Below are 22,966 nucleotides of genomic sequence, written 5' to 3' on the forward strand. Positions count from 1 at the left end.
GTAAAGCTACAAGCACTGTACACAGACAGATGTATATGGGACTACGCGACACGTGCATGATTCGTACGCGATATCTATCAGGTCCAAATAGAAATAATAATGTACCAATTATATCAATTAGTAGGCGGTTTCCCGGCAAAATTTGTATCATCACATATTAGTCAAAACATATTCTTTCACATGATTGGTACCGTAATAAGAGCTTCCATTTCATTTTTTGAAAGGGGGCGTTTCCAAAACTGGTCTTTACCTTTAATACATTTGTTCGCACCCCTTGTCAAAGGGGGAGGAGGGGGAGGAGGGGGGGGGGGTGAATTTGCTCTCAGCGTTTTTTTCCCTTTTTCTGAAGACCAGGCACATAGCCACTGGGGGGGGGGGGGCAAGGGTGGGGGCAGGGGGGGGGGGCACATTCCCCCCAACAATTTCCAAGATCAGTTGAACTTTTTTAGACCCTTTTTGACCTCGATCCACTACATGTATGCATGTGCCCCCCCCCCCCCCCAAACATCAAACTCTGGCTACGGGCCTGCTGAAGACCATAATGCTTAGCATTTAGGACCACATGCTTTATGCACTATCGTGGACACTTTGTGGGAACAGCTTAGCATGTACCGTCCACGGTTCATTTATTTAATTATTCATTTCTATTTAAACCAGTTTATTGATAAGAAATCATCCCCGGCCAGATAGCCGAATTGCAGATTCTTTTACAATCATAGTGGATAAAATGGATGTATAAATTAATTAATAATGATACATTAACATCAGTGAAAATGCAACATTTTTTACAAACGACATTATCCATGATAATAGAGATTTATCATGATAAATATCAGGATATCAGGCATAGCAATAGGTTGTGAAAAATTAAAGCAAATTTGTCTTGTAACAACATAAATAATTCTACAACAGCTTGCACTGGGAATGAATTTGAATACATCTTTTAGTGTCATTCTACTTTTTTTAGTTTGTTGTTGGTTTCTTTTCTAATATTTCACTCTGGAATATTTCAGATGATGTTCTCGCAGCTACAGGACGTCAGACTTAGTTTGTTTCATAGCCTGTTTCATGACCTATAAATGGGTGACACTATGTTTCAATAATTTCTGACATTCCTGATATTACATACAGCTGCATTATATCAAATATCAATTGAGAAAGTATAATTAATAAAAACAATGCAGTTCTTCAGAACATTTGAAATCCACAATGTAAAACTCTTACAAGAGAAACCTGATTCTAAAATTCATATAAGATATGAAATAATTGTATTTAATTGGAAGTTTCCATGGTATTATGGTTGATAGTGAGTGTTTAGAGCCGTTTTCTTATTGTGACATGTAGAAATCAGCAGATTTGGGCACCTTTTTCTCTAGTCCGACAACATTCACTACAGTCTTCCCTCGCGCACTCCTTTTCTCGATATTTGCAAACGCTTCAGGCAACTCCGTAAAAGGAAAGATTTCCTCCACACACGGTCGAATCAGCTCATCCTCAACAAGTTTTGCCACTTCGCTCAGAGCGTAAGTACTGGGATTCGCAAAGGACCATCGGTACTTCCCGCCATATTTGCTGGCCTGCCTGGTCTTGTTAAACAGAGTCCAGCTAGCAGAGAGACTACCCCGCACCAAACCTTGCTTATCAGTTTCTACCATTAATGGTGAGACTAGCGTCACGTACTGTGCTCCTTTACCTTTGTTCATTGCCTTCATGGCATATTGCTCCGTATTTCCTCCTACCGTGTCCAGGATGAAATCAAAAGGACCGATTCGTTTCAGCTCAGACTCCACGTCCGATCTGTTGTAATCGACTATCTGGTGAGGGTTGAGACTGGATACAAATTCTCTGGCTTCTGCACTGCAGGTTGTTGTGACGTGAGCACCCCAGGCCTTCAAGAGCTGAATGGCGAATGATCCCACGCCTCCAGACCCTCCAAGAATCAATACTCGCTTGTCTGCAGCATTCTCAGGTCGTATCTTTGCCACAGCGTATACCGCACTCCACGTTGTGATGGCCGCATAGTTTATCGAAACCGCTTCAACGTGGGTGAGGTTCTCCGGCTTTTTAGAAAGGTCATTCTTTGTCACCAGGACATACTGCGCATGTGTACCTTGATGCGCTCCATTGACGTTGGCCCACACTGCCTGGCCAACATCAAATCCCTTTACAAGTCGGCCCATGTCCACGATCACCCCTGAGCAATCGCGACCGAGAGTAAGCGGGAGCTCATCACCTTCTTTAGTGACACCTCGTATACGGTTCAATAATCTAGCCCCATAGCCACCTCGCATACGAACATCTATAGGATTGATGCTTGTTGCATGGACTTTAATCAAGATCTGGTCTGGTTTGGTGATTATGGGCACAGCTTTCTCCACAAGTTTCATACGATCTATTCCACCGTAGGCATCGATCTGCCACGCTAGCATCTTGGTTCCAGTATCGGGCAGGGTTGACAAACATAGAGCTGTGTTTCTGCATAGTGAAGATGCACTGGCTTGGAGCAAACCCCTTCTTATTGTCTCTGTCAAGGCGAGTCTTCCTAGAGCAGTCATGGTTTCCGATCTTGATGCTGGAATCCGGTGAAGATTGTCCAAGGCTTGGTCGTATCTCAGCCACCAAATTCCTTCAAACAAACGAACAAACAGACAGAAGGTTTCATTTAAAGAAAAAGGTCATCATTCATTTATCCAATCAAAAACAACCTTAAAACATTTTGCTATATATTGATTTGCTGTTGGATTAATAGTTATTCACTGATTATCAATTGAGATAGATAGGGTACATATTGTACATAATGTACTAAAATAAGTTCCTAACTAGGAATAAGATCATTAAGATGAACTCATTCTGCTTCTGAAACTTGTCAAAATATTATGTTTTTCTTCTTGATCACTCAAATTGTTTTGAACTTGAGCCCTGCTTATCTACCTATCATGTACTCAATTAGACTTTAGACAAGAGGCGTTCCCCTGGAGGAGAAAGCTTGAAGGTAATTGTACTAATACAAAGTTTGGTATGGGGTCATGGAGTCAAATGAACATGTTGGAAGCATGTGCACTTTTACAATATTCAATGATCGTTGTCGCGGTTGAAATCGAGTCTAAAGTGTTGAAATTGTAAATAATAAACTCTTAATGTTGTATACAGTGTAGCTCCCTCTCAAGACTGACATTACGTCAGCTTTAAAACAATGTTTCTTGACTACAAATGACCGATTTGGTATTCCCGTCTGAAAATTATGTATCAGAACTGCATATTCTGAGATTTTCATGGTCGCAGCTACATGTACCATGGAATGGCCTTAGGCGCTATTTGAAATATTTTGATTATTCAATTTGCTCTAAAGCAGAAATGTTTTGGGGGCTAAATTTTCTAGTGCTCATTATTCCACAAGGGCATCCAAATATTTCAACATTTTAAAGAATTACTATCCATCCAATTTTCAAAATTTCTCAAAAATTTGCATTGATTGACCTATAAAGGCAAAAGTGGACTGACAAAGTGGCCAGATGTTTTCATCCATACTCATGTTTGTATACCGGTACATGTAGATAGTGTTGGAGTGATTGAATTCAGGGGCAGGAAGAGATCCTGTCTTTTACATTTTTTTCTAATTCATCTTAAAATATCATGTGACCCAAGAAACAAGGTGATGCATGGGGAGTTAGACATACAGGAAAGCAAAGGTACATGTATGCTAAATGCTTTCTTCAATTAATTTTGATGTAAAAGATATACGGTAGACAAGAATTGCACTGCATGTTTTTCCACAACAATGACCATACTTGTGCACATCACCGGAAATAAATAAGCACTTTTGTGAATAGGAGGCGAATCATTTGAAAATTTCTTTTGAATTACCTCTTTTTTCTTTTTCATTTCTCCCCCCCCCCTCCATTTTTTCCTTTTAAGTAGGTATCTTTTATGAAGCGCTTGAGACAAGTGGAGATTGTGCACACAATGTGTGCGGGCAAGCACTGAATCCAATGACCGGGGTAATAATATATTTGTAAAGCGCTTCGAGACATTTGTGATAAGCGCTACAGTATATAAAAGCTAAAATATTATTATTATTATTATTAAGTAGGCCCTACAGTGGCCGAGTGTTTGAGGTGTTAGACCTAAGATTTTTTGTTTACAATAGTTTAATCCTGCTTCACAGTGCTTGTACTAATTTTTCCTTTTTCTTACTTTTCTGTTTTCATTTCCCCTCCCCCTCTGCCTTTCTTTATTTTCTGTAAATAATATCGTTACTCGACGATCAACAGCTTACTTGTTTGATGTGATTTATATTCAAGGGAAAACTTTTGGAGTAGGTCTATGCATTTTAAGTACCGATACAAACACTATTGTCCAATTACTATACTGGTACGTTTAGTCCTCGAAATGGGTTTATGGATGCCTGTTTCAGTGTTTGTTAAACTTTGTGGTGTTGCTTATTCAACCTATGCAGCTTTCTGGCACCTTCTAGAGTCCACTATGCATTTCATTTCATATAAATTCATGCAAAAATGTAATTCCAGCATTCAACGTCAAGGCAGCCGCAGCAAGTACATACAATTATCTTTTTCTCATTGTACAATCTATTCTCTTCATCAAATAACGGATGATGGTGATTTACCGACAGACATAAAATCATCAACACAAAATTCAGTTCGGTGAGAGCTCCGGATGCCAGTGACGAGTGATGTAGACCCTATGACATTTGCAGATTGTCGAGACAACGAGAGAAGCCAGAAAAAGAAAAAAAGTATAGGCCTAGGGGGTCTAGGTCTACAGCCACGATTGCAGGAATATTACAATTATTTTTTTTACTTTAGTTTAGGCGCTGCCGTCTGGTGTATATCTTAATAGAAAAATAAAATAAAAAATAACACAGATGTTAATATCGATCAGACAGTTTCAATGTGAATGGCAGCGGCGCGGCGCCATCGCGCTCGCCAATCATTTATTCCGGGCCTACCCTGCGATTAAGCTGGGCCGGCGGACCAGGGCAGTTTTACACTAAACACTCGCTAAAAACACAGCCCAGGCCCAGGCTGCTTTTTACTCAATAACAATTGATTGCAACCGTTTACTTATTTACACGTTCAGTATTAATGAAAAAAGAAGCTATTCTATTGTTCATATTGACTCACCACTTTTTGTTAATCTAACGGCTGGAATGCAGTTGGTTTTAGGAATTTCTCATTCAGCAGTTAGATCTAGGGGTCTAGTTAGTCGGCGAAAAACTGACAGTGATGTACACATGCTGTATGTACGCGAGAGGTCACATGATCTAAGCGAAGAGCTGAAGCAAGAGACCAAAAAATCTTGCTTTTTAGCCCAGGCATTTAAATTATTGTCTAAATATGCCAATATCTTGTTTGCATTGTCCCGAAATTGATCAGTGTATGAAAACAAAAAGTGAATGATCAAATGAATACAATAACCAAGTAACGAAAAACAGTGTAATTTGCATTTGTAGATAAATAAATGAATAAATAAATAGATTAAAAAAAAAAAAAAAAAGGCATGTTATTTTGCCAGTTATCCACTGCAGTTTTCAGTTTTTTGTTTTCTGAAAACTATAAGTACAATATTAAGTATAAATCATATCAGATTCCCTCCCCCCCCCCCCCCCGGTTTCATAATTTTAAAAATAGCTAAATCCTTAGCATACAATTATATTTACATGCACAAATGCACAAATGAACAAAAACACAAAACAAACACAAATATCAATTTCTCTCTTTCTTTTATTTCCTACCACCTTGATTAGAGACAAATAATCTTGTTTAATTAAATCATCTAAACCAAACCTATACCATCTGACTATTACAGTCACAGAAGAATTCAGATTCTTGAAATCGATGAGTTGATGAATATTCATGATCACATACCACACAAAAGTCGTACAAAATGGAAGGGAATTACACAGCTATTTTCAAATTGTATGCATAAATCTTTGTGATGACGTGCCCGATACACATTATTTCATTCACCTCAGTCTTATGCATCACGATACTTCAATATTCAGCATGTGAATTGCATATACACTTGTTGTTAAATACTAGGTAGGACAAATAGTATGGATTGCCCTACCTAGCAACAACTAATGTATGCTGTTTGCACTCAGACTATTGAAATACAATTATTACGCGTAATGGATGAATGAAATAAGTTGTAACAAGGCAATTCACAAAGACTTACCGGTATGCATTACATTGATTACAAAACGAAAATTGTCTATTCAAATAAAGTTTATGCAGAGCTGTGCCATAGATAATTCATATCTAAGAGACAACTGCAATATGGCTTCAAAACTAATTCTCCCAAATAATGAAACTAATGAATTAAGTGATCTCTTGTAAACAGCAGAAGTATCAAGGAGTCATTTTCTTTCTACAAGTACCTGTACTTCCATTAACAAGTCTGCAAAAACCGCTTGTAGGCAGTCATAATATTTAACGGGACATTCTGCTCCACTGTACCAAATAATGGAAATTTCTTTGTCAAGCAAATCTTTTGTATGCGTTATTTGCTGCAATTATTTTTCAAAGTCTTTTTTTTGTGTGTGTGCAAGAGTCATTACAACTGGTAGCTGGAATGTATGCATGAATTTACTCTCATTACGTATAGGTATACCGTAAATATATAATGAACATACAGTTGGGATGATAAATGCAGTTATATAAGACGTTTGCAATCTAACATTTGCAATTTGTTGTAGGTTTTTTGTTTCTGACAAAACAGCCATCTTAAATGATATATCCATGAACTATGTTTTTCTTCTTTTAGCTGTTCACAGAGTTCTAATTGTAACACCATTTTACTTGCACTACAGTATATTCGGCACTCGAAAAGTACTAGGTAAGATAATACGCCAACGGCGGTCTGTACTATACTGGAAGAAGAAGAACTGGACACAACAAAACAAAAATTTAAACAATTTGCCTATGTATTCATATGTGTATAAACAAGGGTCTTCGATCTTGATCAACATGTATTTCTAAATATCTTATAAAGGAAAATATAGTCTGTTTAGAACCAGAGTGATGTTTCTCATATACTTTAAACGGAGTGTAAACTGACGAATACAGGGGAACGCCATCTACGTCTCCTTATGGACAACTGCATGTAAATGGACTTGATTAACAGTAGTCAGCGACTTAATCTCTACATGGTCAGCATTTGCGAAGAAAACCAAAGTTCTCCTTACGCTTCGGTTTTGCGTATGTTGCATGCACTTGATTGCTGCGGTCGCGTCGTCCGTATTTGTATAATACCCTATTGGCCCTGAGTCAGGCCATGGGAAAGACACAGTCTCATCAGTTACATGCCCTTTAACACAAAGTTAACGCACTATTCGCTCTGAAGTATTTATCGACATCTAATCTGGCAAACATGTTATTTCAAATATACAGAAATATGATAAATAATTAGATAACAAGCCTCCTCTTCTACTGAATCCACATCTGAATATAATGAATACAAAACTAAATACAATATTTGCTTATTACAAGCTACAATAGGAGAATATGATAACGTCACTATTTGTTAATGAAAAACCCCGGGGGTGTGGAGAGCATAATCTAACATGGAAAATTGAATAATTGGTTGGCAAACAAAGAACAGACTAAGTCTGCAGAGAAATTGAACTTTGAGCAGGCAAAGTTTGACCAGCTTGAATGGTATATATAGATCTGACTACCGGTAGAAGATATCCAAATAGATAATATACATGTATGTATGCCTTTAATGTGTACCACGCACCTACACAAAAATTTGTGTACTAATAGGGTATATAAAATAAACCTAAAAGAACTTTCACCCGGCTTTCTATGGGTTAACGGAAAAGAGTATTAAGGAGAGTAAAGATTAAACATAAATGTTAGTTCCGCATATTTTTAGTTTGTTATAACAATCAACATGATTTTCCCACGTATAAAAGATATCGTTTTCAAAATACGGTCGTTAAAGTAGAAACAGGTACATGTACATACCAGAGTTAAGACCCTAAATTAGACTCATCAAAATTCATTTGGACAATTTTTCACAATACTAGCGGTACAGAGGAGGATATATTTATCATACATGTTGGAAAAGTTGGTGGCACTATTAGCGTTATCTAAAGAAAGGATTGTTTTTCAAGCAATAGGAAAAACTATACCATCACATAACTAATTGTATTCATTGCTATTGAGAGATGCAGCTTGACTTTAAATGGCTAACTTCGAATCATTGGATCATCACGTCGGGTAGGGTGGTTGTGTTACCTGACCTTTTGTGAAAACATGTCCCTTTATTCAGGAAATGTTGGGGAAATAAACCCCTCTCATCTTCAAATGGTCTAGTCTGATCTACCCGACACTTTGTGAAAAACCTACGGCAAGTCTGTAAAAAGGTATTGTCACCTTCCGCTTTCGTTTCATGAAAGGTCGAGTAACGTGACCAACCGACCGGACGCGATGACCCGATGATTAGCAGTAAGCCACTTTATATGGATATATCATATGTTTACATAAGCCTAGGGCATAACTATATTCTTTATCATCAACTTAGAAATTGTATAATTACACCTATGCACTTTCTAATAATTACAAGCAATGATGTCGTACATAAGCGATATATATCTATTGCACTTTCAATAAATGTCATCATCATCTGATCTGTCTTTAAGGGGAGTCCATCCTGATATTAAGTTAGTTGTAATTGGAAAAGAAAAATGAGAGAAACAGATCAATGTAACTTTTTATAAATGTAATGTAAATGGAGAAATTTCAATTATTTAAACATATGTGTGGCTTACACCCAGTAAATAAGGTTGATTGATAAAATAATTAAATAAGGTCAGTGTAAGTTTGGATAAAAACGATTCAAAATAAGACAGTTATGCATTATTGACATGCGATCAATCAAAAACAAATTGGCAAGTCTGTGACGTATCTTGGGAGATCCCCTCCCATCTGCTCTGAACTTAAAAACTTCAAAAAAATGATATTTTCCCCTAAGAAAATATTAAATCATACATTCACCCTAACCATAATAATTGCAAAAATGTTTTCTATGCAACCCCTGTATGGATCAAATCTATTCCATCATCAATAACTACAAAAATGAAAGTTCAGAGTAAATTGGCGAGGAGCTGGCAAGATACGTCACAATGTTGCCAATTGTGTTCCACTGATGACAACTTAAAAAACTCATACCTTTCTTATTTTTCAATCAGATATTGCTCAAACTTTCACTTATTTGTTTCTCTCATGTTTCTGCTTTTCTTAAAACCTAAATTTACTTAATATCAGGGTGGACTTCCCCTTTAACTGGCAGTGAAGGACAGTAACACAATCAATACAAAATGTCCATTAATTAGAAAGGGGGAAATAATTTTGTTGACAAATTAATCCAACAATATGTTTGTACAAAAATTAAACCAACATAATCTTTTCCCTTAGGGCTTGTTCAGATATAATGCGGTAAATCACTGGAAGAAAACAAAAATTTCTGCAGCTTTTTTTGTTTAAGATACAGGTCCCTTTTGAAGCCAACAATGAATTCTGTAGAACGTTGCAGTAATTATGAATATGTCATGTATGTCCTATCTGTGAAATTTAAACGTTAGCAGTGTCCTAATATTCAAATTATGCAAGGAAACTTGTTTATTTGCTAGACTTCACTGTCAGACACTATTGAGTGACTGACTGACTTTTTTTCATCTTTGGTAATAACATACATAAAATGAGCTGTAAAGGGTACATGAGCATTTGTCTACATCAATAACCCAATTCTTGTAAAGGCCAAAATTAAACTGATGGAATCTTTGTGCAGCATAAAACGTACGACCATTCGGTACAGTGGTCTGAAAAATCAGACTATTACTTACTGGCTCTATAGCTCCTAAGTCAATTCGACAACTAATATTCGTTATTTTCCCCCTATTTTTAGGAAAGTTCTAAATTAGTATTGTCTTTCAAATGCCGTTGGAATTTAACCTTTTCATTTTTTTTGGCCTGCAAAAGGGACATAGTACCTTTGATGTGTAAATGAATAGCAACTGCGCACTACAAAGGTCCTATGCGTATTCACTGAGCTCTGTGTTATGAGATACAGAAATATGAAGTGAATTACAATTTTATGTCTCATTAAAAAACAGAACACTGCTGTTTACAGCTACTTATCTGATAGATTCTTACCCCTCAAAAGCAGTGATAAACATAAACATTATATTGCGGAAGAAAACATGATGAATACATTATTACTTGGGTCCACACACGAATAAACAATGAATTATGAATTAATTCAATAAAGTAAATAATTGAAAAATGTACATGCACGATTAAATAAATTTGAATTGTTGACGACAATGGATGTATGCGCTATTCATGACATGGAGATGAAATGTCCTATAAATGTATCTTTTCACATGGTTTGGTCCTCCCAATGCAGGGGCTCCAATATAGAGACTCACTTTATTGTTGAATACAAGTAATGTATTTCCATTCAACTGTTTGTTTAGGAAAGTTCCAAGGCAAGTGAACAGGTGTAGCAAGTTATTTATCTAATTTAAAGCTACCAGATTTGTCATCATATTCAATAATAAGAATTATAATGGTGGCTTCTTACAGTATATAATGCACAAGTCCGTCACTCAATGACACTCCAGGGGGGGGGGTGTTTCATAAAACTGGCCATCAGTGACAAATGACAGTTTTGTTATAAGCTACTGAAATCCTTGCTTCTGATTGGTTATCAGAAAATTTGTCAGTGATTTTTGGCATTGGTCATTGAACATAGGTTTTGTGAAGCGGGTCCCTGCTGGCGCTCCAAACTTATTATGCCTGTCAAAGCTGACGCTCTGGCATATCCGGTAACCATTTACACCTGGGTGGAGAGTGGCAAAAGTGGACCAATGCCTTGTTGGAGGATGTTAGTGCCAGGCTGGGATTTGAACCTCCAACCCTCGGATTGACAGTCAAGTGAATGAACCACTCAACCACGACCCCTCCACGTTTCAGCCAAATAGTTTTTACATATCACTTGCATTGACCCGCTGGCAAATCCCTTTTCCAATATGCCACTGATATAGTGGTGCATTTCTTTGATGTGAATCAACACCAAGTGCTCATTACTTGCACGATGATGGATAAAATAGATAAAATTCTTCTATATTTAGATCATTGTGAACTCAACTGCTACTGGCAAATACCCTAATGAGGTGGGGGGAATGGTTCTCGAGCAGCTTGATGTCAGAGTTGTATATTCATAGATTCCTGTAGATTTCTAGTTCACATTTTTCATGTGCTCATTCACTTAAAGCCCCTCTGCACTAGTTTGGCCAGGAGGGATTAGACCTCCCTGCATGGTCACTGACAGGTGGTTATCTCATCAAATCAGCTCTCAATTAACATAAGAAAAAGAGAATCATGGGGGAACAAGGGTCACCGATTAGGCGTTGTTCGCGATATAGAGGGCGCAAGTAGCTATAAGTAGTGCAGTGGGGCTTTAAAGAGCGACTGTTTCAGTCATCATAAATACATGTACCTAGTTGAACAATCGTTGTGTTGATCCATAAATTATCCTTGAAAAATATCTTGGTTTACTTACATTACAATCTCATGATCACGTTATCAAATTTATCAGTAGCCTAAATAGCCTATCTAATAAATACTGTTTCTCCATTCACTGTGCTGCCAAATCCTTTGCCAACCCTTCCTAAGGCCCATCCTACAAAGAGTTACGATCAATCCAAATCAATCGCAAGTCCTCCAATTAATCGCAAGTTTGCAGTCTCCTATCTCTTAAGTACATAGTTGCGATTGATATCAACTCTTTGTAAAACAGGGCCCACTGGTGACTACATTCCGTGAGATCGTAACACAATCAAACTGCATAGTTCATAATCATCATGACGAGGAGTTTGTAGCTCCGTTGCTGTTTGAACCTTGACCTTGATGGCCGCTGCTGCTTGACTGCGACGAGGAAGAGGAGGACGATGACGGATGATTTTTGCCTAGTTCAGATGTTCCCTGTTCCCGAAGGACCTGCAGTTGTTTACGCATGCTCTCCAAGAACAAGTCCATGGTGATGAACGAGCGCTGCCTCAAAGAGTCATCAGCCTGTAGAAGAACAAAACAGGTATGTATAGGCTTAAAGGTATAGACCAGTTCAGGTCATGCGATTGCAGTGTGAAAGAAACGTTGTGGAATCGATCAGAAATGGTTCATCATCTAGCATATATTGGTGTGTAATGCAAGGTTCTGGAATCATCAAAATGATAAGAAATTTGGCCCAGTCTTGGTAAAGTTACAAACACTGTACACAGAAGGATGTATATGCAATATCTATCCATTCCGGATAGATATAATAATTTACCAAATATATCAATTAGTAGGCGGTTTCCCAGCAAAATTTGTATCATCACGTATTAGTCAAAACATATCATCATAAATTATATCTCCGTCAAAACATATCATCATAAATTATATCTCCATCATAAATTATATAAAATATATCAATTAGTAGGCGGTTTCCCAGCAAAATTTGTATCATCACGTATTAGTCAAAACATATTATTCACATGATTGGTAATAAGAGCTTCCATTTCATTTTTTGAGAGGGGGGCGTTTCAAACTGGTCTATACCTTTAATCTTATATAGGTTTATTGCCATTTGATCTACAACCCGTTCGTCTACTATCCATAATTTTGCAAAGCCATAATCAGCCTTTTCACACACAGCTAAAATTAATCGTATCTAGAGATGATTAGTATAAACGTGTTTCAAGATAAACCTGAGTTCTGGTAAAAAAAGAAAATGAATTCTCACAAAATCTAACAAAACTTGCACTGAATATTCAAGATTACAAATAAATGTCATGTGCCAAACAATTCTGGAAGAAAATGTATACTGGCTGAGTAATGAGCATATAAAGATAAGGAAATCAGGGTAGTACTAGCCCCGACACCATGTGTGTTGTCCCATATACATCTTTCTGTGTAAGTGATTGTTACTTTACCAAGACTCTGCCAAATTTATGATGATTTTGATGACTCCAGAACCTTGCATTACACACCACTACTTACATGCTATATGATCAACTTTTCCGATCCATTCCACACCTTTTCTTTCACAATGCAATCGCATTACCAGAACTCAAGTTTATCTTTAACTCAACAGTTTTAAACATGTTTATAGAAAATTTTCCGTGTGAACATCGTTATAACGATGTTGGGATAGATACGAAGTCGCGATTCATACGCCCCTAAAAGCAGGCTGCAGATACGAAGTTCGTATCTAGACAGCTTGACATTTTGTGTGTGAAAGGTTATTCGTGTTTAAACGTGTTTCAGACGAGTTTAAACAGGATGGAGCGTGCGCTTTGATTGATATGACATGACCTTCAATGCGCAATGGCACTACTGCGCATTTTACGAGCAGTAGTTAATCACGAAACGATGAACGATCGCACCGAAATTTCTGTGTGTGAATGATGTCGTATGTTCAGGTGATTAGTTTAAAGCCCTTTAAACTAATCATGTTTATAGAATTTTAGCAGTGTGTGAAAAGGCTGTATGTTGCACAAAGCTATTCCATCAATCAGTGCCTATAATCATATTGTGCAAAATTGCATGTGTGGAAGACGAGCGACTGTGCAGAGAGGCGACCAAAGCAATCAGAGGGTTAATCAAGAACATATCTGTAAACAAACCTTTTGTTGATCCCTGCAGTATTGGATGGAATCGTCTCTTGTTTGCTCTACCACTCTCTTGATGGCTTCTTGGTGATGACCTCTCTCCTCTTCTAAAGATTTCTGAAGTGCTTCCTGAGAAACAAAGACAGAAAGGAAATTCAATTGTCGGACATGACGGAGAGAACTGAGATCTTGCAGGATATAAAGAGTCTTAATGATTGGAGGTTTCATTTGCAAGCACTTCGTATACATGACTGGGGAAGGTGTATGGTACAACTTAAAAGTTCGCCAATTTATCAATCAATCAGTCATTCAGACCATTAATGTCACCAATCAATTTATTGTACTCATCCATCCTTTATTGATAAATCAACAAGTCGTGAATCCATTAATGGTTAACCATTTAATCCATCTAGCAAACCACCCAGTTAAATATCTCTATTGATGGATTGATCTGTCAGTCGACCTCTGAAATATCATCAACAAATCAATCTATCAACCATTCTATCTATCAAGCCATGAATCCCCAATCCATCCATTCATCTTTCCACCCACCAGTTATCCATCCTTCCATCCATCCCACCTCTATTCTATCATCCTTCTCTCACCCAATCCACCTATCCATTCATCCATTTGTTGATCTCTACCATCGCCAATCTGTTAATGAGCCATCCTTCAAATCAATCCTTTAATTAATCAACCCTTCCAGGACAGGATTTATTTTGCGGACTCAATTGATCACATAGTGTCCTTCAAATTGGCAATAATAAATATTTTCCATTTATTGCTACATTAGTAAAATAAAATCTTATGTCCCTGAAAACAGTCATGGGCAGGAATATTGTCAAAAAATTGAAAAATTGCCAATTTAGATTAAAAAAATTGATTTTTAATTTATCATTGTGTTGCCAATTTAAGGATTCTCAAGCTTATTTTCCTTTTTAAAATTCTTTACATCAAACACCAGATAGTCATGAAACAAAAATAGGTGCAGTTATGCAGAGATGCCAACCTTCTTCAACAAAAAAAAGTATTCATAAGAGCAAAAAACAGTATTTTTGAAAAAATCTCTCAACTTAACATATCGCCCAATCGAGCAGCTTAAAAAACCCGGCAGTACCACGTATACGTACCCAGATCGGAGCGCGACGTGCATACATTACAGGTGGGTTGTTCGCAATGTGCGCAGTTTGGGGCCCGTATCACCATCCTGCGTATATCGTTTGAAGATGTAGGTGCATAATACACTTACGACACAAAGCCCATGATCAGAAATTAAGAAAAACGTCACTAAAAAAAAAAAAAAAAAAAAAATGTAACAAAACATACAAAAAAAGTACTGCCGTATTCATAGCGAAAAAACGGAACAAATACGGCAAAAACGGAACAGTTGGCATCTCTGGTTATGTGCAGAGTTTTTTGCACTTTCTGCTCATGCATCTTGCATATTTTTTAGGGCTCTAAATCAAAAGTTATTTTACCAAAGCATGAAATGTGGATTGATTGTCGCAAAAGGGTTGACCTAGCAATCAACAAGAGACTCACCCTGCTTTTCAGCCTCTCCTCTGTCAAAGCCTTTTCTATCGTCTCTCTCTGCTTCTTCTGTTGTTCTTCATTCCTTTGCCTAACCTCCTCCAGCTTATCTTCTATCATTCCTGAGTATTTAGTTGTTTCTACTCCCAAAGCCGCTGCCATGGCTGTTTGACTCTCTGCCTGGGCTTCCTGAAAGATATGTCAAACGGAAATGTACACGTCTTTTACTTTTGTTTTTGAAAGGAAAGAAAATGTAAGATTTTTTGTTCTTCATACTCATTATCAGTTAGCCAATAGAATGCCGGATGAAGATTTTATACATTCTAGCTGTACACAAATTATTTTATTTGTATGTGATTTGTACACTTTAAAGCCTTTTCTGGGCAAGTCTAGAACAAGCTACCCTGAGATTTCTAGTCAGCACTAAGCCCTTCAAAAATTTCAAGCAAATAATTTTAACAAAATATACAATCAAACCTGTCCTTGTGGCAACCTGTCTGGAAAGGCCACCACTTTATAGTGGGTATGTATTTTGTCTCCCTTGAGAAAGAAATGTGCATTGTAGAACCTGTAAAGAAAGTCCACTTTTCTACAGTGGCAACATTTTCTGTTCCCTTGCGTGGCCTTTATAGACAGGTTTGAATGTAAATGAACTTTATTACCTTTAACCTTTACCTTACCTTTAATAATTTATTGACTTCAGCTCTACTCCTCTCCTGTTCTTCTCTTAAGCATTCAGCTATATGTGTTCTTTGAGTTTCTACTTGGGCTTCAAGTGCTTCCTCACTCCTTCTTTCTGATTTACTCCTCTCGTCCTCAAGAGCAGTCGCAAACCTCTGATGCTATAAACATATAAACGTCAAATTGAATGTTAAAGGCTGTCTGTACTAAATTGGCCAGAAGGGTTTAGACCACCCAGCGAGGTCACTGACAGGTGGCTATCTCATCAACTCGGCTCTCAATTAACATAAGAAAAAGAGGATCATGGGGGACCAACAGGCACCGATTGGGGAAGTTTTCTATATAAAGGGAGCAAGAAGCTTCAAGTCGCAAACCTCTGATGCTACAAACAAATAAAACATAAAACTGAATGTTAAAGCAATACGAGGAACTTTCTGCCCTAGCAAATCGTTTATTGCACAGCGCCATCTCATGGTCAACTTGCCAACAGTGCGTAAACCAATACCAATACCTAATTCCCATTTTGGGGATAGAGGACTTGAGGCAAGAGCCAACAGCGCAGCTAGGGGAGCAGGGAGTTACGGGCCCATACTGCTACAGCTGACCTGAGATGGCGCTAGAGAGGGCTTTGAGGCAGAGTCATCTATACACAGAGTTTGGCCAACTTGGTTTGACTGGGTCACAACATGGCGTATATTCTTTTGTTTTGTGCTTGCCCAACAAAGCAGCAGTCGCCATATTGTGTCCAACTAGAACCAGGTTGGCCACACTCTCCTTATCAATGACACTGTTTTGAGGTACTGTTTTGAGGTACTGCTTCTAGTATGGTATGGCTTTCAATTGAGTTGTTGAGAATGCCAAATGTGTGAACATTATTTCACATAAAGAACCACAAATACAGACAGGAGGCCATTTTAGTGACATTATTACCAAAAAGATCTGCTTTTCAAAAATAAATATAAAATAGAATAAATAAATAAATAAAATTAATTTATTAAATGAAGGACTGGATAATGGGCTTGTTAAAAGGCTTGTCACAAGACAAACCCAATAAATGCATGTTATTCAAAGTTAATTTTAAGGCTTGTCCAGATACCCCACAAAAAAGCTGTCACATGTTTTTTACATGTAAAATGTATGGTAACTGTGCGCAAGAATGTACTTGCGTATATTAACTACGCTCTGTGTCATAAGATGGAGAAACGTGATGCGTAATACACTATATATCATTAAAAACACTTTTTAAATGCTGTGGTTTCGCCGTTTCATATCTGAAGGAGGCTGCAATGTGACTAATAATCTTGGAACTTTGCCTATGCTGGCACACATAAGTAGATAAACGGCACCTGGTATACCGGTAACTCACCTGTTCTTGTAATAATTCTTGGCATTTCTCCATCTCTTTGCTGACGGCCATCTGAAGCTGCTTCTCACTCAATTCCTGTTGCTCAGCAACAGCACATTTACATAATTCCTGGAAACAAACAAACATTGTTTATAGCTTTACTATTTATGTAGGGTGGGTAGTTTTCTTTCTTATAAAACTAATATTACAACAACAAAATATCATTTACCCAGGGTAGCCTCATCAGTTTTAATACTATTCTCCTTGAGGGCCCTACATTATAACCCCGGCTTATGGGAAGCTACCATGAAAAGCGCTCAGGCATTCAAGGAATTTCTTCCTACCACGACATTGGACATTGGATAAATTCACGCTCAATTTGCACCATCTCTACTCCCTGGGAAGTATTCCTACTATATGTTCGCCGTAAGGGCTTATTGCAATAACTAACACAAAGGCTTTCGTAATCCTACCAGGTCCTCATTCCTCTCCTGGGTTTGGAGTGGCAAATGTAGATTAATGCCTTGCCAAAGGACATTAGTGCTGTGTTGGGGATTGAACCCACGACCTTTGCATTTCAAGTCAAGCACTTAAACCACTCGACTACGACACCTCTACTGATATTCACCTTATATTCTTCTACGATGACTGCCAAAGCCTGGTGACCTGCTTGTCTCATCTCCTCGAGCTCTCTCTCATGTCTGGCCTGTACCTCTCTATATCTGGACTGCTGCTGCTCAGATTCTAACCTTTGACCTTCGACCTCCTGCTCTAGCTCCCCTATCTTCCTCTGTAGCTCCTCTTTATCCTAGAATAATAAGAATCGTGATGTACTTGGTTAAGGTGCTATATGATGTACCGGTACCTAAGCATTTAAAAAAATATTGTTACCTTGGTCATCGGATTCAGGGAGGCATATACATGTTCAAACGTATATGAACATAATCTACATTCACACAAGGGAATCTACAATTTACAAGCTTAGCTATAAATACATATTTGTCATATAAGTCTCGACTGCTCTAAACACTAACACTAACACTAACACCCACTTGAAATCACTCATTGTCAACGATAGAAAAACTACCCATTTACAACTGCAACGGTTCTAGTGCAAGACCTTACCCTTTGCAAGCGAAGGGTCTCCCTCTCCGCCACCGACAAACTCTGCTCCATCTGGACCACCCTCTCAGTCAGCTCCACCTCCGCCCTCCTGGCTCCAGCATTGAGATCCAGGCCCTCCGGTACCTGGGCTGGTACCTGTGGTACTGGAGCTGGGGCTCCATGTGGACCGTCCAGGGCCGCCGCTGCCTCTGATTCACTGATACGACCGTTCTCGTGCGGAGCCATCATGTCGCTTGGCCTTGCAACCTCCTGTAGAGTCAAGTTTTTATTTAATTTGCGGGTCATATTAAATTTTAGAGGGTGAATGGCCCATCTAAAGGTAAAAGCATTCCCAAGATTACCTCCGGGATATGATTTTAATATTGCCCTTAGCAGCAGTAAACTGTTTATGAAATAGACAATCATCTGACGAAAATAGTATAGAGATATCGACTGCTTTGAGAGGCCTGGCTGTTTTATATGCTCAAGGGAAAGTCCGCACATCTTGCCATGACCCAGAGGCGTGTAAACCAATGGGGATCTGAGCACAATTGATTTATGTGGCCTGTTACCCTGGGCAATGGGCATCTTTAAAAAGACCATTGACCGGTAGGCGGGAATGAGGGCACTTTTCAAAAGACTATTGATTGGTAGGCAGGTATGAAGGGAATGGCTCAAATCACGACTGAAATTTCGACAAATCAGATGGTAGATTTCTAAAGAGAGGTATATAACATTTGACAGCACATAACTCTCACCTCTTCATCATCAAGACTGACGTCAATGCCTTCCAATATGTTAGCTCCTCCTCGGCCAAGAGGGCGTTCTCTGGGTTCGTTGAATGGGGCGCCCTCTACTGACACTGCTTCTGCAGCCGGTGTACCGTTCTGCAGGGCCTGTTGCTGGGCCTGAAGTGATGCCTCTGCCTGCAGTAACATTATGTGAGAAACAGTATAATAACAATTCCATAATGGCATTCGTATTAATGTATCATTTGACATTTCCGTATTATGTGCATTTTACTTTTACAATGCTTCATTAAGCTGAATCAACTCAATTCTCGTTCATCTGCTTACTTTTTTTTGTCACGAATTGAACTCTCTTTTTTCTTGTTATCCTTTCCCTCTCCCTCTCTTCCACTTTTCACTCTTTATTTCTTCTTTCTTCTCAATTCACTGACAAACTGATTATCATCATTTTATATCTTACAATCTTTTTTTTTCTTTTTCTTCATACTTTAATTATTACTAAATTTTTAATTCAACTGTTTTTAATGCATTTTTATATAATACAATGTGAGCAATGTACTTTAACTTATTACTGAATTTTTAAATCTACTGTTTTTAATGCATTTGTATATGATACATTGTAAGCCAATTATTGTTAGTCTTTGGACTTTTTATTTGGTATATTTGTAATAGAACCGAAATTGAATTGAATTGAATTGAATGGTACAAACATGTAAATGAAGAAAGAAGGAGCTTTTCCTCCTCCTCCCTATTGAGTTATTTTTGTTATAGTTCTACTTTTCTTCTTATTATTTCTCTTCTTGTTTTTCTTTTTCTTCATAATCTTCATCTTCATCTTCTTCTCGATCTTCTACAACTTCAAATACTATTAAAGTAACTATTACTATTATTAATACCACTACTACTGTAACTTCTAGTACTACTACTACTGTTACTACTACCACTACTGGTAACAATACTTCTACTTCTACTACTACTACTACTACTACTGGTAACAATAATACTTCTACTACTCCTACTACTACTCTTGCTACAAACCTGTGATGCTAGTTCCGGTGGAGGTACAGGATCAGCAAACGTAGGATCAATATCTGGTTGAGGCTGTGTTGGACGAGACTGCGCAATCACAAGATCCGGCTGGCATGCTGCACCTATAGTAATGGTAAAATTCATCATTTAAACTTCTGGTTACTGTAAACCACATCCAGATCATTCCATGGGGTTGGGGCAAAACATACAACACTGTCCATGCTTTTTACGCTAAACTCATTTTGAGCAAAAGTTGTTACAGTTGATAGGAGATGTAGTTTCTCACTTCTGGTATGTCGCAAAAATTGCCCCAACCCCATGGAATGACCTATCTGTAATATTAGACTGTGAATATGAAGCTTAAAAATCTGCCACATTATCATGATGGTATATCACACTTTTGTGACCCAACAGTTTGGACAGCCCAAATAAATTAAGTAAATTATGTAAGGGGATAACTAACTATTCCCTTTTTTATCCCTCCACTTCATTAGATTGACCATGTATCATTTTGTTCACTTTTATTTCATGTTTTGTGGAAATAAATTCAATTCAAATTTAAATAAGGTCTCACCCATTGAGAATGCAGCCCAAGGAGATGGGCTAGCCTCTACCCCAGGCCCCGGTGATTGTTGGCTAAGCTCTGGTGGAACGGGCGTGGCTCCTTCGAACCCTCCAAAGTCATCCCAGTCCTCCTCTCCACCACCTCCTCCACCTCCTCCTACCGCCCCTTGAGGTGCATCAGCATTACCCTAGAAAGATAACACAGTCATCAATATCGCATGATGTCTGGTGTTTTGGGAAATTAAACTGAGACACATTCTCGAGAGCAGCGTCATGAGCATGCATTTGAATAACATCAGGCTTCATTTTGTGTCCTAATTTATAGAAAACCCAAAGTCAACTCCTACATCAGTCCTGTGTAAGTTACTGATTTTGTGTAATGGAGTACAGTTCTGTGTAAGTTACTGACTTTGTGTAAAGGAGTACTTACATGTAGTTTGGTCATACTCGTAAATAGAAAAGACAAAGTAATTTCAGCGTGCTTCATTCCGTCATATGCAAGTTAAACCTGGCCTAAGGTTAGGTTGCCTTCAAGATCTATCATACATGTAGTCATTAGGTTAATTCCAAATCATTTTTTTTTCATGTTTATTAGAATTGGGATCTCAAAAAAGTTAAAACAAAATAGAGAAGATCGATGATCAGGATGATTAGAAAAGTGTAGACCTAGATCTCTAATTATAAAATTTAGTTTTAAAGAAGTCTAGGGTCTAGGCCTAGACTTAGCCTAGATAAAGTTGATCTAGAAAGACAATCTAGACTCGTCTCTAGTCTATTAAGTCTAGAGTTTAACTGCAATTTGTAATAATTCATAGAGTCAACATCATGATCTTTATTTTTAGCTAAACGTTAATTTTAAATGAAGATCTGGCGCTAGTTCAGAATTTTATCCAAACTTTGACCCGTCACCCCGGCATGGCCTACTAAAACATACCCAAAGTGAAGTAAATATGTAGACTATCAAATGTCCAAATAAAGGCCATGATTTAAAAGTTGATATTTTGTTACCTGTTTCGTGTCAGTTTTCTTATCTTTTTTGGAGTATTTTTCCTAAAGACAAAGAATTATAATAATGCAATTTCTCACAGGATTCTTGGCAAACTGCAGCACAATACAATTCCATACTTTAAGTTTACAACGGTACAGTGGGGTGTAGCTGCAGGCACGCGCGTGTGTTCAGTTAGCGACCGTAAACTAAGATTACAGTCGCTAACTTAACACACGCGTGCGCCCAAACACACCCGACCGCCGGGATGGTATGTAATTGTATTGCCTATTGGGCTTCAGTTTGCCGTGATTTCTAAGTCTTCGTTTTTCGGAAAAATACTCCAAAAAAGATATGAAAATTGACACGAAACAGGTAACAAACATATCGACTTTTATTCATGAGACATGAGACGAGTCATGACCTTTGTTTGGACATTTGATAAAATTTACTTCATTTAGAGTCTAGGGTATGTTTTAGTAGGGTATCTCCACGCCGGAGTAACAGGTCAAATTTTGGATAGACTTCTGAACTATAGCGACGAAGATCTTTAATACATGAACTAGCTGCACTCGCAATCAACAATAGGATTGATGCAGTGCACAGCAAATATCGCACAAATACAATCTACAGTCCCATTCGTTTCATTTGATGCTGTTACCTTATCAGATAGATTTCCAACTAACTTACCTCTGCCGGAGTATCACCAGCTGGAAAACTAGCCCAATTATCTGCCATTTAGTCGTTTTTTAAATGAATAAGGTGCCTTTTAAACTATTCCCGACGGAGAAAATGTGAAAATGATTGAGTAATCGTCAGATATTTGGCCGAGAATTTGTCCACACAAAAAGAGTAGCTGCAGACTCAATATTAGGTATCCGATATATTACTTCTATTCTACAAATTAGTATACGGAAATTGGAGATGTGGGGGGGGGGGGGGGCGGGCGGGGGCACACTGGTAGAAACTAGATGTATTCATCATTTCATTTCATTTGATTTTCTACTGTATTCATGTAAGTACACAGTTTTTCGATAACAATAATAGTTTAAAGTGCATAAGCATTTTTTCTGACAATCAATCATAAATAATCAACTATGAAAAATTGAAAATTGTTATTTTCAAAAACGAAATGATAAACTGTCATAAGTACTAAATTTCCTCAAACATTATGAAATTATTTGCAGAAGAAGGATTGTCATTGTAAGCAGATTGCTTGATAATACAACTGCCCCAATACAGTGGCGGATCCAGTATTTCTTGGACGCGACAACTAGCATCAGGCGCGTACGCGGGGGGGG

General features: G+C 37.9%; 2 protein-coding genes across 2 annotated transcripts; both read right to left on the minus strand.

The window, feature by feature from the left end:
* Positions 1–925: 925 nt before the first annotated feature.
* On the minus strand, positions 926–5,216 carry LOC580849 (reticulon-4-interacting protein 1, mitochondrial). The gene is made up of 2 exons (XM_003726409.3): positions 5,142–5,216; positions 926–2,626 (listed from the first exon to the last, which is right to left on the minus strand). Exon 2 carries the CDS (start codon positions 2,553–2,555, stop codon positions 1,329–1,331), a length of 1,227 nt encoding a protein of 408 aa, XP_003726457.2. The 5' UTR covers positions 2,556–2,626; positions 5,142–5,216; the 3' UTR covers positions 926–1,328.
* A 4,742-nt stretch (positions 5,217–9,958) lies between these two features.
* LOC754098 (coiled-coil domain-containing protein 91) lies at positions 9,959–22,540 on the minus strand. The gene is made up of 11 exons (XM_001184407.4): positions 22,356–22,540; positions 20,691–20,868; positions 20,126–20,238; positions 19,097–19,264; positions 18,360–18,608; positions 17,863–18,042; positions 17,256–17,363; positions 15,889–16,050; positions 15,221–15,397; positions 13,694–13,807; positions 9,959–12,101 (listed from the first exon to the last, which is right to left on the minus strand). Exons 1-11 carry the CDS (start codon positions 22,401–22,403, stop codon positions 11,889–11,891), a joined length of 1,710 nt encoding a protein of 569 aa, XP_001184407.2. The 5' UTR covers positions 22,404–22,540; the 3' UTR covers positions 9,959–11,888.
* Positions 22,541–22,966: the final 426 nt, after the last annotated feature.

The sequence above is a fragment of the Strongylocentrotus purpuratus genome, unplaced genomic scaffold (genome assembly GCF_000002235.5).
Source record: "Strongylocentrotus purpuratus isolate Spur 01 unplaced genomic scaffold, Spur_5.0 spur5_scaffold_18, whole genome shotgun sequence".
In the NCBI taxonomy this organism is placed as follows: domain Eukaryota; kingdom Metazoa; phylum Echinodermata; class Echinoidea; order Camarodonta; family Strongylocentrotidae; genus Strongylocentrotus; species Strongylocentrotus purpuratus.